The following is a 21,183-nucleotide window of genomic DNA, read 5'->3' on the forward strand; positions in this document are numbered from 1 at the left end:
CAAGAGAAATGAGATGGGCTTTTTGAGGGCAGAAGAGTGCCACTTAGCTTTCTCAAATTAAGTTTCCATCGGAAAAAGTAGCTGCTTTCTGCAGACCAATTTTGTTTTTTGAGGAGGCATTATGGGAACCAGGAAAATGTGGGGAGGAGAACATTGGGAAGAAACTGCATGGAAATTAGAAGGTGTTGCATTGGTGTGTGCCCTAAAGTACTTCTCTCAATTCATTAAGATATGGGTTGCCATGTAAATAGCCAACTCTGGCAGAGAAGCAGCTGGACCAGTGGCCTGGCTGTGAAAGAGAACACAATTATTGAATGCAGGAAACAAGGGTAATCAGTACAATGGTTTGCTTTTCTTTAAATTTTTCTAAGTGTTTGTCACTTCCCTGAGTTCCTTTTGCCTAATTGCTGCCATTAAGGAAAACGAAATTAAAGAACTCTTTGGGTGTGCAAAATTGGGAAGGGTGCCAGGTATTTGTCTTTCTGTATTATTTCCTCTGATCTTCCTACAATCTCTGTATCCTTATACCACCCCTACACCTCATTCCAGCCTGCCTGTAGCATGGAGAACATCTCTTAAACTTTACTTTTTCTTCTAACACCTACCTGACAGTCTTATGTTCCATCCTGGAGAAGTTCTGTGCTCTCTGATTTTGCAATAGAGAATAACCAATTATTTAGACTAGCTAAAGCCTCTATAGTGTTATCCAAATCATCCCCTATAATATCCCTTTTGGAAAATAGTACTGCTTATGTAGTGCTGAGAATTTCAAGTACAGCGGTAGGTTGCATTTGTGGGTAGGGAACTCTTCAGTATTTGTTGGAATCATACAAGCAGCTCACCCTTTTGTAAGACCACCAGTTCTCAAAATTTGTGGTCTCATGCCCCTTTTACACTCTTAAAAATTGAGGGATATTTCTGGTTTGGTCAAAATGGTATGGACTCGTTTCTCCTTGCATCCCCTACTAAGAACAAGTACAAACCCTCCCTGGAAATAATGCAACAGATGATTACAAAATAAAAACCATGGGATCCGGGGAACAGCAGAGAGGCAGGGTGTCTTATGTCTCTTAACCCAACAGAAGTGAACCCAGTTGTGGTATATCCTGATCCTAATCAGGGAGGCTCATTCTTGCCCCAGATGGAATGGGAGTCCATATAAAATCAGATGAACCCAATACCCCTGGCAAGGGGGGATCATCAGGAGTCCCACCAACAATAGTAGACAAAGCATGCTTCTTCTCCACTGGGTCTGAGACTATCTACTTTCACATAAAGATACTGAAGTGGGAAGATGGAACAGACAAGAGGGATAAAGCCACAGCAGTAGAAGGCTCTTTGTCTCTGTGGGTCTGTGACTCTCCCTCACACTAACAGAGACACTAGGAGTGTTACATCATAACAACCCCCCACTGAGAGACACCCAGAGGATGACCTGGGAAACACTTCTACCCCCTCAGACAAAATGATCAAAGACAAACTGAAGCCCTAGTGATACCAGATAAACCAAACAGACCACAACAACACCAAAAAGACTGAAAAGTAAACTAGCCTTAGAACCACAGCACACAAAAGTAGGCTTAGGCCTGTGTACAAAACTTAAAGAAAACATAAAATAAAAGAGACTGCTAAAATAAAAAAATTAAATAGGAATTTGATAACATAATAGACAAAATATCTGTGGGATTTGACAAATATATAATGACATGTACCCATCATTATATTATTATACAGACTAGAGGCCCAGTGCATGAATTTGTGCACAAGTGGGATCCCTCTGTCTGGCCTGCAGGATTGGGCTGAAACTGGCTCTCTGAAATCCCCTGAGGGGTCCCGGATTGCAAGAGGGTGCAGGTCAGGCTGAGGGACCCCACTGGTGCACAATCAGGGCCAGGGAGGAACACGGGAGGTTGGCCAGCCGGGGAGGGACTGTGGGAGGGCTCCAGGGCATGTCCAGCCTGTCTCCCTCCATCCCGATCAGCTGGACCCCAGCAGCAAGCTAACCTACCAGTTGGAGTGTCTTCCCCCTGGTGGTCAGTGCACATCATAGCGACTGTTCAACTGGTTGACTGCCCCCTGGTGGTCAGTGCACATCATAGTGACTGGTCGATCAGTTGACTGTCTGCCCCCTGGTGGTCAGTGCACGTCATTATGCTTTGATTGGTTGAATGGATGACTGGATGACCAGACACTTAACATATTAGGCTTTTATTATATAGGATTATTTTCACTTCCCTAAAAATCCTCTGTCCCCACCACTGTCATCCTCTCTCCATCACCTTACAACCACTATCTCCATAGTTTTGCCTTTTCCAGAAAGTCATAGAAGTGGAATCACATGTATGCAGACTCTGAATTGGCTTCTTCGACTTAAGAATATTCATTTAATGTTCCTTCATGTCTTTATAGTTCATTTATTTTTAGCACTGAATAATATTCCATTATCTGGACATACCATGGTTAATCCATTCAACTACAGAAGGACATCTTAGTTGCCCAAATTTGGACAATTATGACTAAGGCTGCTCTAAACATCTGTGCAAATTTTTGTGTGGACATAAATTTTCAACTTCTTTGGGTAAATATCAAGAAGTGCTATTGCTGGATAGTATGGTAAGATCATGTTTAGTTTCTTAAGAAACGACTAAACTGTCTTCTGAAGTCATTTTGCATTCCTACCAGCAATGAATGGAAGTTTCTGTTGCTCCACATTTTCTCCAGTATTCGGTGTTGTCAGTGTTTTTTATTTTGGCCATTCTAATGGGTGTGTAGTGGTATCTTATTGTTGTTTTAATTTGCATTCCCCTGATGACATATGATGTGGAGTATATTTTTATTTGCTTATTTGCCATACATATATCACCTTTGGTGAGATGTCTGTTAAGGCCTTTGGTCCATTTTTTAGTCTGGTTGCTTGTTTACCTATTATTGAGTTTAAGAGTTCTTTGTATATTTTGGATAACAGTTCTTTATCACATACACTGAGTGGCCAGATTATTATGATCTCTGAATGCAGAGATTTTCCTGGGTTAAAAAGTCGTTTTATACACCGGAAAATACAGTAGTCCAATATATCTAATCCATTATATCTAATCCCATCAATATAGTCCAATATACCGTATTTTCCGGCGTATAAAACGACTTTTTAACCCAGGAAAATCTTATACGCCCAGTCGTCTTATACACCAGAAAGTACGATATATATATTGCATGTTGCCTCTTAGGATCCTGGAAGGGTGCTGAGAGTAGAGTCAGTGACTCACGGGCTCTGGGCAGCGTGATGAGAGCAGAGTCAGTGCCTTGCGGGGTACTGTTTGAGTGCTGAGAGCAGATTCAGTGCCTCCCGGGCTCCCAGTTGGGTGCTGAGAGCAGAGTCAGTGCCTCCCGGGCTTCCGGCAGGGTGCTGAGAGAAGAACACGGTGCATCCCGAGCTCTCGGCAGGGTTCTGAGAGCAGAGTCAGTGACTTCCGGACTCCCGGTAGGGTGGTGAGAGCAGATTCAGTGCCTCCCAGGCTCCCAGCTGGGTGCTGAGAACAAAGCACATTGCTTCCCAGTCTCCCAGCAAGGTGCTGAGAGCAGAGTCTAATATATATATATTAGAGGCCCAGTGCATGAATTCGTGCATGGGTGGGGTCCGGCCAGCCTGGCCAGGGGGAGGGGACATGGGTGGTTGGCTAGCCTGCCTGCTGGTCAAACTCCTGGTCAAGGGGACAATTTGCACATTAGCCTTTTATTATATAGGATATACACTGAGTGGCCAGATTATTATGTGTTCAGAGATCATAATAATCTGGCCACTCAGAGTATGTCTTTTACAAATAGTTTAACCCAGTCTGTGGCTTATCTTTTCATTCTCTTGATAATATCTTTCTCAGAGGGGAAGTTTTCAAATTTTAATGAAGTCCAGCTTATCAATTATTTTCTTTCATGTATTGTGCCTTTGGTTTTGTATCTAAAGTCATAATCAAACCCAAGGTCATCTAGATTTTTTTATACACTATCTTCTAGCAGTTTTATAGTTTTTCTTTTTTTCTTTTTTTAATATATTTTATTGATTTTTTACAGAGAGGAAGGAAGAGGGATAGAGAGCTAGAAACATCGATGGGAGAGAAACATCGACCAGCTGCCTCCTGCACACCCCTTACCGGGGATGTGCCCGCAACCAATGTACATGCCCTTGACCGGAATCGAACCTGGGACCTTTCAGTCCGCAGGCCGACGCTCTATTCACTGAGCCAAACCGGTTTTGGCTATAGTTTTTCTTTTTACATTAGATCTGTAACCCATTTTGAGATAATTTATGTGAAAGGTGTAAGGTCTGTGTCTAGATTTGTTTTTTTCCCCCCACATGGACATCAAGTTGTTCCAGCAGCATTTGTTGAAAAGATTATCTTTGCTCCATTGTATTATTGCCTTTGCTCCTTTGTCAAAGATCAGTTGACTGTATTTATTTGAGTCTATCTCTTGGCTCTCTGTTCTGTTCCATTGATGTATTTGTCTATTTTTCAACAATACTACACAGTCTTGATTATCATATTGTAGCTTTATAGGAAGTCTTGAAGTTGGGTAGTGTCAGTCTTCCAACTTTGTTCTTCTCCTTCAATATTGTGTTGGCTTTCCATATAAACTTTAGAATAAATTTGTCAATATTCACAAAATAACTTCTGGAATTTTTATTGGGGTTACATTAAGTCTATGTTTAGGTTTGGAAGAACTGTCATCTTGACAATATTGAGTCCTCCAATCTATAAAATCGAATAGCTCTCCATTTACTTAGTTTTTTCATTCAATTTCTTTCATCAGAGTGTTTAGTTTTCCTCATACAGATATCATGCAGATTTTGTTAGATTTATACTTAAGTCTTTCATTTTGGAGTTTGATGATGTAAATTGTATTGTGTTTTTAATTTCAAACTCCAATTGTTCATTGTTGGTATGTAGGAAAACAATAATCTTTTGTGTATTAACCTTATATCCTGAAATCTTTCTATAATCACTTATTAGTTCCAGGAGTTTCTTTGTTGATTCTTTTGGCTTTTCTACATAGGCAACTATATTATTTGCAATTTCTTTCACAATCTGTTTATCTTTTATTTCCTTTTCATGTTTTACTGTAGTAGCTAAGACTTCCACTGTGAGGTAGAAAAGGAGTGGTGGGGAGGACATCCTTGCCTTCTTCCTGATCTTAGTTAAGAAAGCTTCTAGTTTTTCATCATTAAGTACAATGTTGGCTGTAGGTATTTATAGATGTCCTTTATCATGTTTAGGATGTTTTCCTCTATTTTTATTCCTAGTTTACTGAGAGTTCTTAAAATCACAAATGGGTGTTAGATTTTGTCAAATGCTTTTTCTGCATCTATTGATATGATCATGTGATTTTTTTAGCCTGTTGTGATGGATTACATTAATTGGTTTTCAAATGTTGAACCAGGCTTGCATACCCAGGATAAATTTCACTTAGTAATGGGGTAGAATTATTTTTATACATTGTTGAATTTATTGAGGATTTTTGCATCTATGTTCATGAGATGTATTTGATTTCTTTTCTTGTATTGTCTTAATCTAGTTGTAGTATTAGGGTGATGTGGCCATCATAGGATGAGTAAGGAAGTATTCTTCCGCTGTTCTATCTTTTGAAAGAGATTGTAGATAATTGGTATAATTTCTTCCTTAAATATTTGGTAGATTTCACCAATGAACCCATCTGGGCCTGGTGCTTTCCATTTTGGAAGGTTATTTGTTATTGATTTGATTTCTTTCATAGATATAGAATAGATATAGGACTGTTCAAATTGTTTACTTCTTGTGTAAGTTTTGGAATATGATGTCTTTCAGGAAATCAATCCATTTCATCTAGGTTACTGAATTTGTGGGCATAGAATTGTTCCTGTATTTCTATGATTTTAATGTCCATAGAATCTGCAGTGATGGCCCTTTTGCATTTCTGATATTAGTAATTTGTGTCCTCTGTATATTTTTTCTTAGTTAGCTTAGCTAGTCTTATCAATATTATTGATTTTTGTGATTAGCCCATTTTAGTTTTCTTGATTGATTTCTTATTTTTCAATTTCATTGATTTCTGCTCTAGTTTTCATTATTTCTTTTTTTTTCTGCCTACTTTGGATTTAATCATCTCTCTCTCTCTTTTTTTAGTTTCCTAAGCTTTATTGATTTTAGGTCATGCTTCTTTTCTATTATATGTATTCAATTGTATAAATTTCCCTATAAGGACTACTTTTGACACATGCTATAAATTTTGATAAATGGTATTTTTATTTTAGTTCAAAATATTTTTTAAAATTTCTATTAAGAATTTTTTCTTGACCTGTTTTTTATTTAAAAGTATGTTATTTAATCACCATGTATTTTGGGTCCTTCTGGTAATTTCTTTGTTATTGATTTCTACTTTAATTTCATTGTGGTCTAACAGCAGACATTGTATGACTTCTATTCTTTTAAATTCATTAAGGTTTGTTTTATGGCCCATAACTTGGTCTATCTTGGTGAATATTCATAATGTTTTAAAGTACATCTCTTTATGGAATACTTCACTCCATAACAGTAGAATACATTTTCTCCCTCTCCCAAGGACCCACAGAACATTTACCAAGATAGACCATGTAGTTGGCCATAAAATAGACATAAAAATATTTTTAAAAATTGAAATCATACAGGGTTTGTTCTCTCAGCCCAAATATCAAACTAGAAATCAAGAACAGAAATAAGTCTTTAAACACTTGAAAGTTATACAACACACTTCTAAATAATCTATGGATCAAAGGTGAAGTTTCAAAGAAAAATTTAAAAATATTTAAAAATATAAACTGAATAAAAATAGGAATATGTAACATGCAACTAAAGCATTGCCGAGAGAGAAATTTATAATACTAAATACTTACATTTGAAATGAAGAAATGTCTCAAGTTAGTAATTGAAGTTTCTACATCAAGGATCTAGAAAAAGAAGGACAAAACAATCCCAAAGCAAGCATAAAGAAGGAAATAATTAAAAGCTGAAGTCAGTGGAGTTAAAATAAGAAAACTATAGAGAAAATTAAATGAAATAAAAAATTGGTTCTTTGGAAAAAATCAATAAACAAAAATGACAAACCTCTATCAAGACTGGTAAAAATAAAAACAGGTAAGATATAAATCACAAATATCAGTAATGCAATATGGGATATCACTATAGATTCTGTAGTCATTAAATATTTTTTAAGAAGACAGAGATACCATGTACACTTTAGACAATCTCACCCCATGGTAACATTTTGTAAAACTATAGTATAATATCACAACCAGGACACTGACATTAATACAATCCACCTATCTTATTTATATTTCTTCATTTTTACTTGTACTTGTGTGTATGTATATGAATTTAATTCTATACAATTTTCAATTAAAATTATTGGGGACCCCAAATAATTTTTGCTGTGTGGGTTATTTCAATCTATACTTAATGTATTAGCAAACAAAACAAAAAAGGTAAACACAAAAATACTCAAGCACACATTCCATTAATTACCAGAGCAATGACATCATTATCTAGCATGTAGCTTCTAGAACACTTCATTGTACACTCATGAGAGGGTGAGACTGAAAAATAACATCTTAATATTATCATAAATATAATTTTGATCTTTTGGCCTAACAAAATGGTCTTAGAGATAGGACAACAAACTCGTCCTAGTTTTCCTGGGACTTTTCTGGTTTAAGCACTGAAAGTCCTAGCAAACCAGTATGGTTTGCTTGAGACTTACCTGGTTTTATTTATTTATTTTTCTTACCTGGTTTTAAAATGGAAAGTCCCATATACTAGGGACCCTTCAGATCTGGGAAAACTGGATTCATTGTTCTCCATACTCAAGGACCTTTGTGGATCCCCAAACAACATTTTAAGAACCTCTGTTCAAGGCCATCCTTACACAGAAAACATTCCTAGTTCAGAGCTATCACCTCACCATCACATAGGATTTGAGTACCTTCACATAGTAATTTGTTAAAAATTATCCTACCCCATGCCAATTGCTTGCTCATTCTATATGATTTCTTCTACCTTCTCCTCTTCACCTTTGATTCCTCAAATAAGATGTCATTGGAAGTGCTTTGTAATTAATAAGTATCATCAGAATGTGAGTGTTTACCATTACCTTTTTTATGATTATCTTTTCAGGTCAAGTTAATGTGGTGCAAGTGACCATCCCAAACCGTGTCGTGAATGTGACTATTGGCTATAATGTCACTCTCATCTGCACCTACACCAGCACTGTGGCCTCCAGGGACAATCTTTCCATCCAGTGGTCACTCTCCAATAAGAAGGAGTCACGGCCAATTACTGTAAGAACTTTATTCCTAAACTATTCCCCTTTGGTAGTTCTAGCATAAACTGTTGAAGTCAGTGTGTGAAGGAATAGTAAACTAGTAACAACAGTGGTAGAACATCAGATACAAAAAACTTGAAGGTATCTGTTTAGGGAATACCATCATGTAAGTGACTTGGCCTTTGTCCTCTCTTCATATTTAGTTATAGCTTGTTATCATAATTCTGTTTAAGTTGACAGTGAGTATATCAGGTATTCTAGAGTAGATAGGAATGGTCCTTCTCAGTGGTGAAATAAACAGTTCTGAAAGAGTTTTCTTCCACCCATCAAAATCATCCTCACAGTTATTTCCAGAAGACCCTAGTTCAAATTCATGTCCTAATTGATTTGTAGATCTCTGTCAAACTTAATATCTGGGATCTGCCTGTTAAGTGAGCTAGCTCATTGAGTCAGACTGAGTCCTGGTGGAATGAGAATCTGAGATGGGTGGAGAAGGGCCAAGGTAGTGAAGAACTCTGGTAATCAAAAACAGCATGAAGCTAGAGAATATGGAGGGTAGGTTAGAGTCTGGGGGAAGATGTTGCCAGATGAAGGTGTATGAAAATCAAATGAGGAGGATGATTTTACCAGCAAGCTGTCTATTCCAAGGTTTTCTCCATCTGACCTAAAGGGTAATTGCATGCTTAAATTAACCCACGTATTAAAATTGTATACTCAAGGTGTGTGCATGTGTGTGTGTGTGTGTGTGTGTGTGTGTGTGTGTGTATGCATTAGTGTGCAAGCACTTATGCTGACAGATATCTCTTGAGAGACAAGGTCCATAGCTTTCATCAGATTTTTAACAACTATGTATAATCCAAAACAAGAAGTTTAGAGAAGAGATAAATCAATGTGGTTTAGAATAGCTGGATGTAGCTGAGTTGGGCCTTGAAGGAAATGAAGGGTTTTGATTAGTAGAAATATAGAGGGAGAGCCAGCTGAGTGGGCTATAGAAGGCCCAGGGGAGAGGTGAAGAAGAAGAAGGACATTATCTTGAAGAAGCTACACCTGGGCCAGAGTTGCTTCAACCATTACTAGTCTTTTGGAGGTGCTGAATTAGCTCTTCACCAGAGGTCCTGAATACTTGTTTAGCAGAAAATACCATTCAAGAGGAGATTTCATCAATTTCACCCTCTAGTCAAAGTTCAACAATTTTGCTCAGTGCTGGTTACCTTAGACATATATCTGAATCACTCTGTGCCTTGCTTAAAATATGGTAGAATGGTAATAGATTTCTATAGGTTGCATGGGGAATCAACTGACATAATGTATGTAAAATACTTGAAAAGAATATAAATTCTGTAAGTTTTCACCCTTGTAAACACTGTTATCAACATCAGCATCAGCAGCAACAGTAAGTCCACCAGTTTCCAGCATCCAAAATGTCCTGACCTAAGACCTCACATGTTGCAGTCAACTAAGAGAGAAGGCTACTCTCTTAATTGTGGGCGACAATAATCACACAATGTTTCTTCCTTTTTAAAATTTACATTCCCAACTAGCCTTTTCAATATATTCTTTCTCTATAGGTATTAAGTCCTTCTCATTTTGCCAATAGGGGCTGAATTTAGAGAGGCCTTGCCAATATATTTTGAAATGTTTTTTATGCTTGGTTCTCAAATAAAGATGTACTCAATTGTTTGGATGCCAGGCTATACCAGTCTGATTTTAAAAACACAAATTCTTCTGTATGCCTCTTCTGACACTGGAATTTACAAGGTCACTTCTTGGTTGAATTATATGGCTGGTGAGGAGCTTGGAGATGCACGGTCAAAGGATTTTGTGACCAACAATGAGTTTTTTCTAGACCTAGAAATGCAGAGGAAGAAGGTATAAGTATTGAACTGAGTGTGACTTGAGCTTAAGGACATCTCTTAGAGCAACTTGAGAAAGAAAATCTATTAACAAATAAGTATTTATTAAGTAGCTTATTTACTTGCCGTTTACCTCAGTCTTCAAAATGTCTGGTACAGGGAGAGCAAGTAATTTAAATAATTTATTCTTTTAGGATGTCCAAATCAAAGGAATTCTTCTGCTCTGAACCACTTGATCAATGAGAATATGCTGCTTGATCATAAAACATTCTAGGTATTTCTTGAAGAGCATGAGACCTGTCCTATTTTTGTGCGTTGGCCACATAGAAGACAGGGTGGAGTAGGGCCAGCTCTTGGCTTGGAGACAGTGAAAATCACCCTCAAAAAAGCAGGCTTTCTTTTCCTCCTCTTTGTCCCAGCAAGAGCTCCATTATAACTATTCTTAGGTTTCTACATCTAGAGAAGTTGAGTTCTTCCCTATTTTCCTCCATACACTGCAGGCATATTCTTCTCTCTGCTTTTCCAGATGAAGGGGCTCTCTGTTTTGGAGCCCCAGTGGAAACCTCCTAATGGATGTCAGTTCTACTCATTATTCTTCCACTTACTTGCTGGCTGGATGACCTTAGACAAGTCATTTGACCTTTCAGAGGTTCAGTTTTCCTATCTGTAAAATTGGGTTACTTACCTACCTCATAGGTTTACTGTGAAGATTTTTTTAATGCTTAAGTTTTTATTAAATTTATTGGGATGACATTGGTTAATAAGATCATATAGGTTTCAGGTGTAGATGTCTATGATACAAGATCTGTATATTGCACTGTGTGCCCACCACCCAAAGTCAAATCATTTTCCATCACTATATATTAGGTGCCCTTCACCCCCACACCCCACCCTCTTCCCTCTGGCAACCACGACACTTCTGTTTTGTGTCCACAATTTTCAGTTTTATATCCAATATATGAGTGAAATCATATGGTTCTTAGCTTTTTCTGACTTATTTCACTTAGCAGAATATCTTCATGGTCTATTCATGTTGTAGCAAATGACAGTATTTAGTCTTTTCTTATGGCTGAGTAGTATTCCATTGTGCTTATGTACCACATCTTCTTTAGCCAATCCTCTATCGCAGGACACTTTGGTTGTCTCCATGTCCTAGCCACTGTGAATAATGCTGCAAGATTTAATGAGATAATGTTTGTGAAGCACTAGGAAGCTTTCCACATAGTAACCATTCAGTGAATGCTGAATTATTATCAGCAACACTACCCATAAAATGGTTATTTTGCAAAATCCCTATTCCATCCATATCCCTGGGTCATGGGCACTAGAAAATCCAGCCCAACAAGATACACTTAGTATAGCTGGACAGCTGGGGCAGAACTCTTGGGGGTATCCTGGCCCAGAATTGGTTTCCAGTTCTGCTGTCTTCCAGGTGCCTTTGGCTAAAGAGAGGGGGTAGGCCCCTTCTCTGCCTGCTCCTTACCTTGAACAGAGACCTGCTCAACAAAGAGGTTGTAGATATCTTCCTTTGAGATGTATTTTTCCAAAATAAAATTTGGCTTCTATTTCAAATGTTTCCTCTTTGAGCACTTCCATGCATTCAGAATTCTGTAGAGCATGTTGTATGTTAATATAGGAATGGCTGGTGGGACTTTTGGGGGGTGATAAAAGGAGACTGATATGCTATTAGACAATTCTGTGATTTATGGGAGTAAGATGTTGCCAGACTGACCACTGAATGATTCAATTCAACTCCTGGGTTGATATGCCTGTATACCATTCGGCTCTCAGATCCACCCATTTCTGCTCAAACACAGCACAGCCCGTGCCTCAATACTGAGGGTATGGAGGAAAAGGCAGTCAGTCAGTGTCTAAAAATGGCGCATGCAAGAGACGCTCGGGGAAGATGTAGCTGGACCTCTCAGGTAAGAATACCTATTGGTGTACTACTGGACCCCTTCATTGTTTGGAGTTTCTAAGGCAATGGCACTAGCTTTTCAGGGAGGGTCTGAGTTTGATAACAATCCAGATCAGCACAAACCCTGGACAAAACTGAGACAGCCTTCTCATAATGATGTCTGGAGTTCTTTTCAGCCTCCTCCTAAAGGTCAGGGCCTTATTGCTGCCCCATTGGGCAGGGCAGTGGCCAAATCTTGCCATAGACTCATATTCTCCCACCACCAAGATCATTGTGTTTTAAAGGAGCAGTTGACTCCAAGGCCTAGTGTTTTTCAATACCCATGGGAGGATGTTATCTCTTACTGACTATCTCCTCTAAGGGATTCCTTTGCCAAATAGGGTCTACAGAAGTATCCCACAAGTCTTCTGACCAGGAAGGCCAGGATATTCATTAGCATGGTCCTCCTCTTAGAAAATCCCTCTTCTTGGAAGACATGAACAGCTTCAGTTGATCATTTGCTCAGTAGGAACTCTTACCCGAAGACTCTAGGTCCTGGGACAGTCAGACTAGCATGGAAGTTTCAGGTGGTCTGGTGCCCCTCTGATCACAACAGTGGCCTCCTCTTTCATCCATCCAGTCACTGGTAAATTTCAGAGACCTCAGCTGCCTGGGAACAGAACAGGCTTTGATCCTACTTAGCATGGGTCTCTCAGATAATACTTACTCTTCTAAAATAACCATAGTGGAAGAAACCCTTTGCCATCCTCATCTCCCCAACACACATAGAGTGTGGACAATTTCTTTCCAGAACCTAGTGTCTTCATATTCTCTGGCTGCTAGATTCCCCCAACCTACCCTGTCCTCAACAGATAGCATTACATAAAATGCTTTTCAAATGTTGGCAGAGTAGAGGTGTCCATCTCCTCAGGGACATTTTAAAATGAGGGGGAAGGATGTTGGTTTAATTGTTATAAATGAGAGCCAATACTGGCACTTGGTGGTTGGTGGCAGGAGATGCTAAATGTCTTGCAATACATAGAATAGACTCATATAAGAGTTTTCTGTCCAAAATACCAGTGTAACACTCATTGAGAAGCTCTCTAAGTTCTTCCCTTCCCACTGCCCCCTCCCATCAAAGGTTACCTATTCTGTGTCCCATTCCCTCAGGAGTCTATATTTTCTAAGTTTGATAAATTAATCATATGTTAAGGTGTTATGGACTGGTAGCAATTTATTTTGTTATTTCCCAAAGAAAATAAGCAGTCTCCACTCCCCAAAAGCTACTTAAATACTAGGAATTTCAGGCAAATTGCAGGCTGGGAAGGGAAGGTGTGGGAAAGAAAGCCTTCCTTTTGGTGTTACATCACTTCTATGTGCAATTCCAGTTCCCCTAGTACAGTCCAGAGAAAATTCTGGGCTTGAGACCATTGCTACCTAACACTCACTCCCCCTTTCTGTGGCCCACCCCTTTATGAACAGTGCAGGAAAGCAAGAGGCTGGAAGGGAATGAATGAATGGTTTGCTGTGGACTTCTACTGCTTCCACATTTCCAAAAGGAACCCACAAAATCAGCTCTGGAGGCTAAACACATTTATTAACGGCAACTTAGACTCAAACAGAAAGTAGACTGAATTCTTTCAACCCTCTTGTTTATATTCCAACCTCTAGTTAGAGAGCAGCATCACAAAGCTGATAAAAGAATCTTTTTTGGATAAATCTGACTCCTAGCTGCATGGCTTCATGTGAATAGGAACTTGGCATAGTAGGAGGGGAAAGGTAGTTATTGCAGCTGGCAGATATTGAAGGCAGTGGTGAACCTACTGAGCATGGGAAGAAACATCATGCCAATAAATAACATCAATTGGCAAAAGAAGAGTCAGGCTGGAGTAGGAGATGGAATGGCCCCAAAAGGAGAATGTTGCCTGTAAATCATCTTCCTTGCCTAAGTCAGGACTATAAGTGCCATTTCAATATGTTCAGTGAGAATTGGGAGGTCTGAATTCCATGTCTGACTATAAATTGTGTGACCTTGGGAAAAAGTACTTCCTGGAGGGGTTTCAGTGTCCTTTTCTGTAATATAGGAGGATGAATCAGAGGTTACAAACTGGAGGACTTGGGGCCTGATTTGGCCAGTGGATGCATGTTGGATGGCCAGCCCAGTGTTTTGTTTGTTTCCACACTTTGAAAGCATTGTTTGTATTGGATCCCCACTTCACCATAAGCCCCACTATTCTCTCTGATCTTACCACCATCCATCAGCCCCTCCCAGACATTTACTATATTTCTTATATCCATCTGGCTCCTTACGGTTCCTCAACCTTAGAAGCCATGACTAAGTGATCTCTCAGGGGTCGCATAACAAATATGGTATTATGATTCCACATTCAGCCTCTAGCATCACCAATGGACAGGCAGAGAGGACCCTGGAGGCAAAGTAGGAAAGTCTTCCATAAACACAACAACAAAGGGCAAGTGGGCATAAAATTAACAAGCACCACTTAAGGAGCCACCCCTCCCCACCAAGGATGTAGTTTATTGAACATCCATGGCTTTTCCTGGACCTCAATTGCTTTGATCTCTAAATTGACCATATATTTTCTTTGAAAAGTGTACAAGCTTCACAGGGTAATGACCAGGCCTTGATCATTGTTCAGCTTTGATTTTTAAAAGAATTATTCTTTTGTGGAAAATGGTATCAAGTTGCAGTCCTTCCTGCATGATTAGATAAGCAGGTTTAGGAAAACATTTTATTTTTTTTCTTTCTAAGGTCAGTGTGACAGTGTGGACTTCCCCTAACAGGAAGTCCGTCTATCTATGTGTCTGCCCTGGGCACGTTCCTTCTTTCACAGCATCCCGAAACCAAGTCCTTTCCCTTTTAGGTCTCAATTGTTCACTCTACTTACCCCATCCTGTCCCTGACACCCGTTAGTATTATTTGTGAGCGGGCAAAATATAAGCTCCAGTGTGAGGAGCTGGGTTAGAAGGGTTGGTGAAGGTCCTTTTCATAAGGAAGTTACAAGTTCAGGGCTTCATGATTATTTGATCATTTCACCTTGATTCATGCATAACTGTGAGAATTTTACAGTGACTTATTTTCATGTCCTAGTCTTGGCATAAAACACTCTCTTCGCCCCCTGATCTCTGCAGCAACAAAGCCCTTTCACCTAGATCCTCTGAGACTTACTGTGGGTCATAGGCAAAACTGGTGTCATATCTCATTGTGGTGTCTTCAAACCTCAATATAAAACAGGCTGTCCTACCCCCAGTCTTCCTGGGAGCAGGGGAATAGGCCAGATGTTGAAGTTGTAAAGGGCTTCCTTCATGGACTGCAGTATGTGTCCCAGGTAAGAATTCACAGGATCTCAAATCGTTGATTAGAAAGTAAATAAGCCCAATATTGGCTAGTGAAATGAAAAGCTAGATATCTTAGGTGTCAACGCAAATGAAGGGGATAGACATTTGAGGAGTTGAACTTCCTCTTGGCCCACTTGAATACCTTAACACTGGCTTTCTGATTTATCAGTAAAACAGCACCCGTCTGGGGCAAAAGTTAGTAATTTCAGTAGGTATGAATGGATGAATTGAATTATAAGTGACTCATTTTAGGGCAGGAAAAGAAAGCTAGGTGATATTAGAGAACCAGAGGAGAAAGACAAGTTATCTTTTAAAATATGCTTTTTCCTTTGATTTTTTCCCTCAAAATCTACCTTTCTGCCTTAGTTTTAAAATATATTGGCTTTTTAGCATTAAGGACAGTGCTTTTGAATTTATCTAGACAACATATTTCAGCTTGCTGGTCACCTTCCTGCTCTCATTAGCCTATTAAGGTAGGAGCATTGCACAAGAAATTAGAACTGGGTTCTAGAACTGTCCCAACTATAAACTTCTCTGTGCTTCAATTTTTACTATAAAGTGAGGAGAGTGAATTAAATGAACCATAAAGCTCTTCAAGTAGATTTTATGAAAATATTAATTAGTTCCACTGGACTAGGGCAGTAACCGTTCATTGAATAATAAATATTTCAATTGCACACATTTGTATACAAAGTGTGTACATAGACTGTGTATATTGTGAAACCCCAGGGATCAGTGATTCCAAAGTTTCAGTCAGTCATGTCTTGTCTTTATGATTTTTGTCATATTTGTATACACAAGCAGTATTATTTAATGTTTTCTATACTAACTTGGTTTCTTAAAATTTTTAAAATATCTATCTTAGATTCAGCCTAAGCAATAATATTCATGAACTAACAGATTTAATGTGCTATATATGTCTCTTTCTGAAAAGTTTTCATTTATATAATACCTAAAATCAACTTATGTGCCTATACTTGGGGAATACATATCATACTTAGGAGAATATTGCTCTGGATATTCAGATGTGGAAACTTTTAAAGGTTGGAAAGATTAAATAATTTTGTTATTTATCACAAAGGAGGTTTCCATGGAGACATGACCAGAGGCCACCTCCCTTGACATTGTCACAGTTAGTCAGAGGCAGAGCTATAGCTAAAACCCAGGCCTCTTTCTACCTCACCATGCTGCTCCAACAGTTGCCATTATGATATAAATATCCATGTTATTAAATAAAGTTGGGACTAGAATCCAGATATTTCTTAAGTGTACTAAATTATAATAATAAAAATCCTGTGGCTTTAGATGAGTCATTTAACTTCTCTGGATTTGAATACCCTTACTGAAATGATAATTCCAGTTCTGCTTCCTGCCATATGGGGAGAAAGGTAGTAGCTCCATTGACTAAGCACTTCCTAGACCCTTTTCTGGATTATATTGTTCCACCCCCATACCACCATTACGAGGAAATGGGACTAGATGATTTCTCAGAAGCCTTTCTCCTCTGAAATGGTATTCTAACATGGTGAACCCAAGTTTGCTTATCCAAAGGAGTATGTGTGTTTGAAAGGAGCATGAATATTCTAACTTTCAGGGAAACCAGATAGTCCAGATAGTCCCACTGAGTAAAATAAACTCTATTTTTAAAAAGCTTATAAAGTGTGTGTGTATATGAGATGGAGGTGGGGGGAATGTGCTGGTTTTGGATTTCCCATCAGGCATTTGTGTCCTATAAAATGAGTTTCATCCAAGTAGACTCATCAGGTGAGTATCTTGATCTCTTAACTTAAGCTTAAGAGTTGAATCCCATCAGCTCCAGCTGTCTACTGTATGTAAGACCATCATACCTTGCTGCTCTAATGATATCACAAAGCTGCTTTGAGAACAAATGAGGTAATGGCTGTGCAAAGCTGTGAGGAAGCTGACATATTCTACTGAGTTGAAAAACTTTTGCCACAGGGACCTGTTCCCTAATGGGGGTAAAATGCTACTGTATATCAAAGAAGATAACCTTGGATCGAGGGAGCTCCCAGGTTGTTTATCCTAGCCCTGGACATTCTCCGGTTCTCATTTTTCTCATTTTTTTTTTGTCCTAGATTTACTATTATGAAGGTGGACAAGCTGCATCCATCGGGCGATTTAAAGATCGAATTGTTGCATCCAATGAGCCAGATAATGCATCCATCACTATTTTGCACATGCAACCAGAAGATAGTGGCACCTACACCTGCGATGTTAACAACCCCCCAGATTTTAGTGGCAACAATCAAGGCATTCTCACAGTCAATGTGTTAGGTATGGACACGTTTTTATGGGTTTTCTTGGAGTAACTTAGGACTTGAGTAAGCCGGGGCATGGATTATGGTGCCAATTAAGTCCCAAGGAGAAATATCCTCCCTGCTCCTTTGATTATCACGGAATTAGAGACACATCCCCTAACCCAACCCATATAGAAACAGTGAGAAATCACTCATAAAACATGTTGAAACAATTGCCAAACCAAAAGGGCTGCCAAAATGACAGACAGGAGTAGATGACCCAACCTCCAAGGATTCCTTTTTCCGAAGGATAAAGTGAGAACAGATGGGACAATGCATAGTCCCACTAAATGATCATTAGCAGCTCTTTCATTGGGGACTTCCAATTACAGCCAGTCCTACCTGGGGGAGACAGCTTCCAATTTATTACCTCTCCTAAGCCAGCCACAATTTCCACCATTAAACCATTATTTTGAATAAAGGCAGGAGGTTCCCTTTTTAAATATGTTAACACCATTTGTATTGTTTTTCTAGATTCCACATATAAGTGAAATCATATGGTATTTGACTCTCTCTGTCTGACTTATTCCACTTAGCATAATACCCTCTAGGTACACCCATGTTGTTGCAAGTGGCAAGATTTCATTCTTTTTTATTGCTAAGTAATATTTCACTGTGTGTATAAACACCACATCTTCTTTAATTCATCTATTGATGGACCAAAACAAGAATAGACCCATAGGTACAGAGAACAAACTCTTGTTTGCCAGAGAGGAGGGTGTGTGTGTGAAAAAGGTGAATGGGGAATAAAAGGTACAAAATTCCAGTTATAAAATGAATAAGCTGTGGATATGTAGTGTACAGCACAGGGAATATAGTCAATAATCTTACATAATAAAACCATAATATGCAATCAACCAAAGGGCGGAATGACCAGCAGAACTACTGGTCGCTATGACGCACACTGACCACCAGTGGGAAGACACTCAATGCAGGAACTGCCCTGGTTGGGAGGTGACTGGCAGTGGCGATTGGGAGGTGGGGCAGGCGAGTGGGTGGTGCCAGGCCGCCAGCCAAGGTGGGTGCCAGCGGGGGCTCCCCGGTTGCCCAGCCTGCCGGTTGCCCCCCATATTGGCTCTGATCGCCAGCCAAGCCTAGGGACCCTACCCTATACATTGGGAACAGTCTCTTAGATTTAAAAATTAAAACCTGGCAAGGCTACTCTAACACTGAAAAAACAGGATGATGCAGCAATGACATGCATGGACTCTGGCTTGCACATTTTGTGGTCAGCCCTGATACTGACATAACTATGTGAAAAAGCCAATTACTTAACTTCTCTTTGCTTCAGTTTTTCCACCCATAAGATGGGGAAAATGGCACTACTGCCTCAGAAGGATCATATTATGTACTACTTTTTATAATCAGGGCAAAAAATGTAGCTGCCCATACAACAGCAAGATGCCTTTAACCTGTATGAAAAGTATGGTCACTGGTGCACGTGGCATTCCAGATTGCGAGAGGGATGTCCGACTGCCAGTTTAGGCCTGATTCCTGCGGACATCCCCTGAGGGCACAGGCCAGGCTGAAGGACCCTCCCCCCCCCCCTGCATGAATTTTGTGCACCGGGCCTCTAGCATTGTAATAACTTGGCATGGTGACAGTTGGTTACAAAACTAAGTGTAGTGATCACATAATAAGGTATATACATATCAAATAATTTTTATATACCTGAAACTAATATACTATTGTATGCTAACTATACTTTAACAAAAAATTTAAATGTTAACACCATTTAGAAAAAGAGCCACATGTTAAGCCAGAGTTGAGAATGACTTTAATACAAATATGCATTATGTGACACTGGGCAAGTCATATCTATTCTTCAAATGAATTTGGAGTGGTTCATTTATGCAGTATTTATTGCGTGCTTGCTTTGTGCTAGGAGCCATAAAGTTTACAGCATTGGAGGCATGGTTATTGCTTTTGCGAAATTCATAACTTTAGAGATTTCTACGGCTCCTTTCAACCTCCATTTGAGAAGACAATGGGAGTTTTACTCCTGTCTTTCAGCCTAGCAGGTCTTGTGTGCAAACCTTCAGATGTACTGAAGGGAGGGATGCAAGGGCTGTAAACACTGACCAACTAACCATTTGAACTAAGGGCTTTCCCACTTCTAAGTATCCCCAAATGGAGCTGATCTAGTTGTTGTTCTTTTCAAGCTGAGTACATCCATTACAGGAAAGGAAGAACTAGATCAAACCAGTGACTTGATAGTAGAGTAGCTTGAAAAAGCAGCAATTGGTAACAAGGTGAACACCTAGGAGAAATGTCCAGAGTTGTCTGAGCTTGCCATTCAAGTGATGCCAGAAATACACCATGTATATACTGTGAGGTTTGCTACTGCATCTACACACCTGGTAATCAAGCACTGATTTTTAAGAGTGGCGTAGCTCAATCCTGTTTTTATTTTGCTGAGCCCTGGGCTAGGCATTGGGGTACAAGAAAAGACAAGATAAGTATACACAATCTCTTTCCTGGTGAAGTTGATGTTCTAGTTTGGAAGATTAGTCATTTACATGGAAACTAAATGGTCTGATATAGATGATAGCACCTTAGGCTCTGAGTCAGAAGACCTAGGTTCTCTTACTTGGCTACTCTGTGGCATCAGGCAAGTCAGTCCACCTTGCTCTGGCCATTTTGAGATGGAGTTATGACGCCTACCCTGTTTTTACAAGTTTACTATGAGTATTAAATGATATACTGTCCATGTTCAAAGAATTTGATGGATTAGTCCTCTAATGGAGAAAGGTTAATATTCTTAAATTTAAAGCTCAGAGAATCCCTAATCAACTTCCATAAGAAGCTGAGGATAATTTTATCTCTGAGTTGTTCTTTCCCATGAGTCTTTGGGTTAGTTGTTTTTGCAATGACTGTGTCATGACTTTTTAAAAAAATGTATTTTATTGATTGTTTACAGAGAGGAAGGGAGAGGGATAGAGAGTTAGAAACATCGATCAGCTGCCTCCTGCACACCTCCTACTGGAGATGTGCCCACAACCAAGGTACATGCCCTTGACCAGAATCGAACCTGGGACCTATCAGTCCACAGGCCAACGCTCTATCCACTGAGCCAAACCAGTTAGGGCATGTCATGACTTTTCCTTAAGCATCTGGGATTCAGAAAAGGTAAGAGGCAGAGGGTCTGTGGATTTCTTTGTTTATTTGGGAGCTCTCAAAAATTCTATTTTTATTAATTGGGCTCAAAACAAAAGCATTCTACAAGTTAATGCTTTTGAATATTTTGAAATTGATAATTTTCTCTAAAAATTGAAGCAGCTGGTTACAGTTCCCAAATTCCATTGTATATGAATGCCTGTTCTGCTTACCCTGACTGAGGGATGGGGCATGGTGGGGCAGTCCAATGGTGGGAAGAAGTGCCAATATTTCCTTAAAGATCAATCCTCCTAGCAATGCACCATTTAGAGTCATTTTA

At 39.3% G+C, this 21,183-nt stretch overlaps 1 protein-coding gene across 2 annotated transcripts in view; it reads left to right on the forward strand.

Moving 5' to 3' along the window:
- Positions 1-21,183, forward strand: part of VSIG1 (V-set and immunoglobulin domain containing 1) — a 37,257-nt gene that overhangs the window by 7,004 nt on the left and 9,070 nt on the right. The window contains exons 2-4 of one of the 2 annotated variants that reach the window (XM_054717016.1): positions 8,175-8,338; positions 11,993-12,100; positions 17,526-17,724. In XM_054717016.1, the coding sequence (XP_054572991.1) occupies positions 8,175-8,338; positions 11,993-12,100; positions 17,526-17,724 (471 nt within the window). The remainder of the gene's footprint in view (positions 1-8,174; positions 8,339-11,992; positions 12,101-17,525; positions 17,725-21,183) is intronic. The other variant, XM_028132347.1, reaches the window with a different exon arrangement.

The sequence above is a fragment of the Eptesicus fuscus genome, chromosome 1 (assembly GCF_027574615.1).
Source record: "Eptesicus fuscus isolate TK198812 chromosome 1, DD_ASM_mEF_20220401, whole genome shotgun sequence".
Taxonomy (NCBI): domain Eukaryota; kingdom Metazoa; phylum Chordata; class Mammalia; order Chiroptera; family Vespertilionidae; genus Eptesicus; species Eptesicus fuscus.